General features: G+C 56.7%; 1 protein-coding gene across 1 annotated transcript in view; it reads right to left on the minus strand.

The window, feature by feature from the left end:
• Positions 1-8,404, minus strand: part of NCSTN (nicastrin) — a 12,584-nt gene that overhangs the window by 2,111 nt on the left and 2,069 nt on the right. The window contains exons 3-15 of the mRNA XM_017838633.1: positions 7,888-8,011; positions 7,272-7,390; positions 6,696-6,841; positions 6,415-6,565; positions 6,011-6,120; positions 5,185-5,337; positions 3,526-3,630; positions 3,342-3,419; positions 2,860-3,029; positions 1,453-1,555; positions 1,043-1,138; positions 538-625; positions 276-427 (exon numbers count right to left, since the gene is read on the minus strand). Coding sequence (XP_017694122.1) covers positions 276-427; positions 538-625; positions 1,043-1,138; positions 1,453-1,555; positions 2,860-3,029; positions 3,342-3,419; positions 3,526-3,630; positions 5,185-5,337; positions 6,011-6,120; positions 6,415-6,565; positions 6,696-6,841; positions 7,272-7,390; positions 7,888-8,011 — 1,595 coding nt within the window. The remainder of the gene's footprint in view (positions 1-275; positions 428-537; positions 626-1,042; positions 1,139-1,452; positions 1,556-2,859; positions 3,030-3,341; positions 3,420-3,525; positions 3,631-5,184; positions 5,338-6,010; positions 6,121-6,414; positions 6,566-6,695; positions 6,842-7,271; positions 7,391-7,887; positions 8,012-8,404) is intronic.

The raw sequence follows: 8,404 nt of genomic DNA on the forward strand, positions 1-8,404 counted from the left end.
CTCCTTTTCTCCAGGCTGAGCCCCCCCAGCTCCCTCGGGAGTTCCCCAGACCCTTCTCCTGCTGCTCCAGCCCCTCTGCTCCTGTGGCCACCCCTTGGCTGGTCCCACCCAGGTTCCTCTTTGCCCACCCGGGCTCAGGTCGTGCCCGTTCCTCCCCTGCCCTCGGGCACTGAGATGTCTCCTCAGGGAGGAGCTTCCCTGTTCTCCCAGGCAATAAAACCCATCCCCAAACCAGCCCCATGGATGTGCCCATTCCCGGTGGGATGTGCACCCACCTCCCTCTCAGTGTGGGGGTTCTTCTCGGGGCTCAGACACTCCTCCTTGGTGAGGTTCACCACCGTGCCCGTCAGGTTGGCCAGGACAAACTGCACCAGGTAGGTCGTGTTCACAGGGCTGGAAACTGCCACATAATGCTGGGGAACATCCCCTGGAATGGCAGGAAAAACGGGATTGGGGGGTGGAAAACCAGCAAGAACCCACCAGGGAACATCCGGGGTCAAACCCTCTCCCTGCCCTCCCTCCCTGTGCTGTTCTCACCCAGAATTCCTTTGAGGTCTGGTTTGATGATGGATTGAAACCAGGAATTGTTCATTTTGATCAGGAAGCCGTAAAGCATCCGGGTGACCTGGGAGGACACGGGATTGGTTTGTGCAGAGGAGAGAAAGGAACGTCTGAGCAGCTCTGCCCCGAGCTCCTTCTGCTGAGGGACGTTCCCCGAGCACAGCCAAGGACAGGCTCCGGCCCAGCTGCCCAGAATTCCAGACAGAGCTGGGAAAACCGGGTGGGATTCCAGCCCCAGGGATTCCTTGGATGATCCCCGTGGCCCAGGTGGCAATTCCACCTTTTCTTTGGGGATGAAGGAGCTTCGTTTCCGCCCCAGGAAACGAGGGAGGGATTCTCACTCTGCTCGGTGGGAAAACAGGGAAAAGGGGAGGGGGGGATGCAGGACAGGATGCCGTGGAAACACACACAAACAGGGCCAGAGGGGAGGGATGTGAGGGCTCCTGGGAGGTTCCAGGAACAGGGCTCCACGTGCTCCTACCGTTTTGGGATCGGCCTGGATGGCAGAGGTGCTGTTGGTTCCTCCAGCCAGGCCATAAAGGGCTCGGGCCACCACGGTGGCCACTTCTGCCAGGGCCTGTGAGGGGACAGGGATCCGTGTCAATCCAGCCAGGCAGATCCAGGGAAAGGGGCTCTGGGAGGGAGCCAGGATCCATCCCAAATCCACCCCAACGCTCCGGGGCCCCTCGCCCCTGGCACTGCCCAGAGCCCTCCCTGCTCCTTCCTGCCCTCTTTCCAGCTTTTCCCACCTCTCCCCAGTCCCTGCTTCTTCCTGCCCTTTCCCACATCCCTCCCCACCTTCTTCCAGCCCTTTTTCCAAACATTTTCCCCCTCTCCCCACGTCCCTGCTCCCTCCTGCCCCTCCCCATCCCCCCCGGATCCAGCAGGAACCTTGGCTGTGTCCGTGACGTATTCCAAGGTCTCCTCAGGGCTCAGCCCCTCGGGATACTGCATCCCAATGTTCTCTGGAGTGTCATACATGCTCTGGTAGTATCTGAAAAGAGGGAGAAAAGCAGGGATTTGGGGAAAGGCAGGGAGAAACCACGGGGCATGGAATTCAATTCCGAGCGTGTCCAAAGCGGAGCCTCCCGGGAGCGAAGCTCCAGCCCTGCCACTCACTCCTGAAAGCCCTTAATGAGGATTTCTAATTAACTTGGCCCTTCCACAGCTTCTCCCATCTGAGCATCTCCGAGCCATTTCCAGGCTGTGACTGGAATTTTAGGTGGGGCTGAGCCCGAGCTGTGAATCAGGGAGGGAAACTGAGGCAAGGCCAGCAGGGATCTGGTAATGCCTCATCCAAGGAATTCCAAGTGATTCCCTACCAGGGATTGACACACTGTGGCCCTGGCACTCCCTGGGATGATCCCCCAGCCTAAAAATGGATCCCCCAGCACTGAGTTGTGTTCCCCTCCACCTGCTCCGTGCAGGGTTAGGGGGGAAAGGGAAGCTCTTTCCCGTGGATTTCTACAGAGATTCCCAGAAACAGCAGAGAAGGATAAAAGATGGAGAGGGGAAGGTTGTGTGGAAACCTCAGAGCACCTTCCAGGGTCTGAAGGGGCTGCAGGGAAGCTGGAGAGGGATGTTCATCAGGAGCTGGGGTGGCAGGACAAGGGGGGTGGGATCACACTGAAATAGGGGAGTTTAGGGTGGGTATCAGGAAGGAATTCTTTCCTGTGAGGGTGGGGAGACCCTGGTACAGGTTATTCCACGGATTCCCCACCCCTGGAAGTGTCCCAGGCCAGGCTGGACAGGGCTTGGGGCAACCTGGGATAGTGGAAGGAGACCCAAAAAAAAAAAAGGGGGGGGGAACTGGATGATCTTGAAGGTCCCTCCCAACACAAACCATTCCAGGACTCCAGGGAGGGAATGGGATAATTTCAAGCATTTGGGCAGAGGGGAGAGACCCAATCCCTGTCCTGTACCCCCCATTCCCACCCCAGAGCTGACGAGGAGCAGGGGATCCCTGAGGAACAGGGTCGTGTGGGGTGAATCCAAGTGCCCTTTCCAAGGCCTGGGGCTTTCTGCCAACGCAAACAAAAAACTAAAAAATAAAAAAAAAAAAAAAAAAAAAAAAAAAAAAAAAAAAAAGGCAGCTTCTGGAAGAACAGCTGAGGCTCCTGCAACGCTCTGCTGCCATTTGCTCACCTCTGGCTCCCAGCCAGCTGTGGGGGAACATTTTCCACATCAAACCGGATTTCTCTCGCCTGTCAGAACGATTCTGCCGCGCTCGTCGGACACGGAGCTTCTCCCGCTCACATCCCCCCTCCAGCGTCCCAGGGGTCCTCTGGGAGCCCCTACCTGTTCTGGAAGGCTGTCCTGTGGTCAGTCAGGACCACCCCAGGGATGTGGCGAGCCCGGAGGAAGCGCTGGAAGGAGGATGGAGGGAGGGGCTGGGAAAATCCGGCTTCCTGCAGGGTCACGGCCGAGCCCGCGCTGCTCCTGCTCAGGGTGGCCAGCAGGTTCCTGACCTGCAAGGAGGAAAACCTGCCCTGTGCTGCTGTTCTTTGGGATGGGGTTTCTCTGGGAAGGTTAAAACCCTGCTTGAGATCCCAGAGTTTTCATCGTGGAGTCGTGCCAGGGGTCGGATACGAGGGGAAGGTTCTTCCCGCAGAGGGTGGTCGGGAGCTGGGACAGGTTCCACAGGGAAGCCAGAGCTCAGGGAGCACCTGGAGCTCTCAGGGACACAGTGGGATTGCTGGGGCTGTGCAGGGCCAGGAACTGGACTCCGTGATCCTCGTGGGCCCCTTCCAGCTCAGGACATTCCATGGTTTCTCTCTCACCTGCGCGTCCACGGACTGGTTCATCCGGGAGACGGGGTCCGTGTGCATCCAGAGGATGGAGCCATTCCTGAGAGCCACCTGCAAGGAAAACCACCTTAAAACACAAGGCTGGACATCCCAGAGCAGGGAAATCCAGGGGGATTTCACACCCAGGCAATGAAAGGCCCCCAGACTTTTGCCACACCTGACTGAGCTCCACGAAGGAGTGGATGTTGTCCAAGCGCAGAGGGAACTTGTCCTGCTCCATGTCATAGACCATCCTGGAGCTGCCAATGTAGTCAAAGGTCTCCTGCAGGACAAAAAGAAAAATCCCAAATCCTGAAAAATCCTGAAAAATCCTGAAAAATCCCAAATCCTGACTCCCATCCGAGGGTGGAGGCACCTCCACCAGCAAATCCGAGGGGCTGAGGTGGAACCGACCCAAGAGTTTGGGGGCCAACTGGTAATTCCAGAGGTTTGGACAGCCTGGGACACACCAAAGGCACCAAAACCAAAGGGATTTGTAGGAAGGGGATGGAGCAAAAGGGCAAAAAGGAGGGGAAAGAGAAAAAACCAGGAGAAGGATGTTGAATTCCACAAGAAAGGCACTGAGGCAAAACCACCTCAGTGAGGACTTTCTGCCCTCTTAATCCTGCTAGGAATGAATCCTGGAGTCATGGAATGGCTTGGGATGGAAGGACCTTAAGGATCACCTCATCCCACCCCCTGCCATGGGCAGGGACACCTTCCACTAGCCCAGGTTGCTCCAACCTGGCCTGGGACACTTCCAGGGATGGGGCAGCCAAAGCTTCTCTTGGCAACCTGTGCCAGGGCCTCCCCACCCTCACAGGGAGGAATTTCTTCCCAATATCCATCTAACTCTGCCCTCTGTCAGTTTGAAGCCATTCCCTTTTTTCCTGTCACTCCAGACCCTTGGAAATAATCTCTTCCCATGTTTTCTGTTGTCTCCTTGAGGTCCTGCAAGTCCCAGTCCCAGTCCTGGAAGCTCCTCTTCCCCAGGCTGAACAATCCCAATTGTTTTTGACAAGGGAGACAACAAACCAGGGAAAAGGGAGAACCCCCCATGCCAGGAATTCAGCATCCAAAGCTTTCCTGGAAGGAGTGGTGTCTCCTTCCCTGGAAAAAAGGGTTGGGAAGGCTGAGAGTGGCCGGGGGAGGACAAGGTGCCCTTGGAAAACTGGAGCAGGGCAGGGAAGTCAGGAGCCACCAGCCCTCCCCTTCCCTAATTTACAGCCAGCTCTTCTCATCCCCCCTCCTGGATACATCCACAGCCTGGATGCCTCTCTCCTCCAGGGAAATTGGGGATGGATGTGCCGAGGAGGGTGAATGAGGGGGAATCACATGGCCCTGGCACGGGAAGAGCTGCACAAAGGACTCATCAGAGCTGATGCCTTGAGGGGAACATCAGCTGTTGGCCATCAGTCCCTCCTCCAGCTCGTTCTGCTTCTCCACAGCTGCCACTTCCAGCTCTGGGCTCCCAGGAAGGAGCCGCATTTCTCTCCCATATATTTTTAATTTTGCCTTTCCTGGGCTCTGTTTCAGAATTTCCAGCCTGGAAGTTCATCCCCAGCAAGGGAGGGAACAGAAAGGAGGAGACAGGAGGGAGAGCAAAGTTTGGGTGATGCATCCAGGAGGATGCAGCCCATTCCTGCCCCACTGGAAGCTCCATCTGCTCCTGTCATGTCCTCCCAGAGCAATCAGGATCCCGCTGGAGCAGAGGGAACCACGGCCCGGGGAGGGAGACGAACAGTCCCAACCCAAAGAGCAGGGACAGGGGGAGCAGCAGCCAGGGGCTGATTTGGGATCTCGGGGGGGGCAGGTGATGTGATCCTGCTGCTCTCACCCCTTGGAAGAAGGTGAACATGACGTTCCTGGGGAGCAGAGGGACGTCGGGGGCTTTGTGAAGGGCTTCGGCCGCGGCCAAGTGGGTGACGAAGGAGGACACGGCGCCCTCGGCCCCGGGGGCGATGTTCCAGAAGAAGGAGTGGCTGTCAATCTGCAAGCACAAACACACAGGGAATTCTGTGCTGGGAAAGCAAACCCACCACTCCCTGTCTTTCCCTGATCCCACCCGTCCCGCCGGGAAGGGAAGGACCAAGTGGATGGTGGAGCTCGAAGTGACGATCGTGCTGCTGTGGCAGGCAGGGATTTATGGAGTGGTTGGGTTGGAAGGGACCTTAAAGATCATCCAGTGCCACCCCCTGCCACGGGCAGGGACACCTTCCACCATCCCAGGTTGCTCCAACCTGGCCTGGGGCACTCCCAGGGCTGGGGCAGCCACAGCTTCTCTGGGCAACCTGTGCCAGGGCCTCCCCACCCTCACAGGGAGGAATTCCTTCCATATATCCAACCTATATTTCCCCAAAATTTGAGCCTTGAGGCCTCAGAGCTTTGCCACAGACCATTTCTCCTCGTCTGCTTCCCCCAGCGAAGAAAATGCTGGAAAAAGTCTCCCATAACAAGATGGAAAGACCCAAACTGTGGGTGTCCCTCCACTGCCCCAAGGGATGGAGCCACGGCTGTATCCCGAGAACACAGCAGCCAAAAGGTTTGGAACATGGCAAGAAACCAAAATACACGACAAAAATATTCCCACGAGACTGGGAACTCCCAGATTCCCAGAATTCTCCCAGCCCGAGCTCCACAGAGCAAGGTTAAGAGGTACCTACTCGTGTGGCGACCATGATGACTTCCTTCTCAGGATCCACTTTTCCAGAGGAATTGATGGGTTGCAAAGTGCTCCACACGTTGTAGTCGAGGAGAGGGTCACACACGATCTCTGGGAAGCAGAAAAAGAAACATTCCTGGAGCTGGGATCACAGCAGTGACAAGTGAGAAACGAGGGTTTTTTTTTCTCAACCCGGTGTTTAAGTCAACGAGCAAAAAACTCTGCTTTGCACCAGGGAAGTCCTGGCTCCAGGGAAGTCCTGGCTCCAGGGAAGCCCTGGCTCCAGGGAAGTCCTGGCTCCAGGGAAGTCCTGGCTCCAGGGAAGCCCTGGCTCCAGGGAAGCCCTGGCACCAGGAAAAGCTGTAATTCCACAGGGATTTGGAGCTGAGGATGGGAGGGTCTCACCTGGGTTGATGCTGAAGGTGCTCTGGAGGGAGCTGCGCCTCATGCAGGTCACGGTGCTGGTCACGGCGTGCATGTGGGAGAAGAGCTGCATGGCACACAGGGGGTACTGGGGGGCAGAGCCATCCCTGGGCACGTTGTGATCCAGGTAACACTGGGGGGGAAGGAGAATCACGGCTCAGCTCGGCGTTTTTGAGGCACAGAAAATGGGATTTGTGGCGTTTTCACCCCGGGGAACAGAACTCCAGCCCCTCTCTCCTCTCTCCCCCTGCCTGCTGAGGTACCTGTTTGATGACTTGGGTCTCGTTGGCATCTTCCAGAAGGAAAATGGGGAAGTCGAAGTCCTCGTAGGAGATGCCACTGCCCAGGGGGTTCCACACGGTGGTGTTGCAGTGGGCGAACTCGGGGCCGTAATCCTCGGAATACACACCTGGGAACAGAGAGAACGGGCACACCTGAGCCTGCAGGACAAGAACAGAGCTCAGGGACTCTGGGGCTGCACAGTTCCAACCCTCTGCCATGGGCAAGGACACCTCCCACCAGCCCAGGCTGCTCCAAGCCCCTCTGTTTGTGTCACTGATGACAACACTGGTCCCAGTTCGGCCCCTGAGGGTCACCACTGGGCCCTGATGTCCAGCTGAGCCTCTGGATGTGACATTCCAACCACCCCAACCACGTTTTTCACCATCAGACCCATCCCTTTTCTGAGCCCATCCTGTGCTGGAAGAATCCCAAAGGGATCAAAGTGTCTCTGCCATTTCCAGCTCCCCTGAGATCCTCTGCGCTTCCTCGGAGCATCCAAGGAAAAGGCACCACCCCTCCCTCCCCCCAGCAGGGATGAAGATGGAACATTTCCTCACCAAACCCATCGTTGGGGCACTTCAGGCCAGGGGAGAAGCCCTGGGCAGGGCTGGGTCTGGCAGCGGCCACAGCAAGGCCGGACACCCGGGAGGTTCCCTTGAGCTGCAGCAACACCTTCCTGGAGGAGAGAAAACAGCCCAGGAATCAGGGATTCCTTCAGGAAGAGCTGCAATCCCAGACAGAGTGATGATGGTGGTGAATTACAGCCGAGCCTGTGAGCAAATTAACCTTTGGTTTTTATCTCACTGTGCAAAAAAAAGCAACAAGGAGAAAACTTCAGTCCTGTCCTTCCTGCTCTGCCCAGGGAGGGAAGGGACCACTCCGTGCTGGGGTTTAATGGGCTGCAATGCCAGGGCTGTAATTAAATTATGGGCTGCTATCTAATGTAGAGGTGAACAGGGTGTGGGGATTCACACAGAGCAGAGCTCTTTCCACAGCAAAGGCAAGAAGGAAAAGTCACTAAAGCCCAGTAAAAAAACCACTAATGGTTCAACCTCACAAGAACTGGCTGCAGTCAGAGCTGGTTCCGTCACCTGTCAGTCAGAAAATGACATTTAATCACCGGATCAGAGAGCCCTGGGCTCCCTGGGGGGATAAAAGCAGGTGCTGACTGACCTGTTGAAGAGATTCCCATCCAGCAGGATCATGTAGGGTGGGTGAGGACCATCGGCCAGGACCCACTGCAGATCCTCCTCCTTCTCCACCACGTGGATCACCCCCGTGTCCCCGCTGATGGAGGCTGTGGGATGACAACGTGCCCTTCAGGGCATTTATTTCCTTCACCCCCCCAAAAAACCCACCCTGGAAAGCAAAGCAGGGCAGTGTGCACAGGGCTTTAGGGAAGGGCAGCTCCCGGGATTAGGAGGGGGCTGGAGGAAGGAATTTGGGAATGGCTGAGCAGGACACGGTGCTTTTAGTTGGGAAAATCCAGCAGAGATGAAGAAATGACCTCTCAGGCTTTGAAAGCACCTTTTGTTTGAGCTCCTCAAAGGACCTTCAGCCATCCAAGCACTGAGTGTCCCGTGACTGAAGGGAATGGGAAGGACAGCAGGAGCCCAGGCCCAGCTTAGTGCTGCTCCTAAGCCAAGGGGACAGTGCCAGACTCCTCCCAGGACAAGGAGTGATACCCAGA

This window comes from Lepidothrix coronata, unplaced genomic scaffold (assembly GCF_001604755.1).
Source record: "Lepidothrix coronata isolate B3197 unplaced genomic scaffold, Lepidothrix_coronata-1.0 Scaffold350, whole genome shotgun sequence".
In the NCBI taxonomy this organism is placed as follows: Eukaryota; Metazoa; Chordata; class Aves; order Passeriformes; family Pipridae; genus Lepidothrix; species Lepidothrix coronata.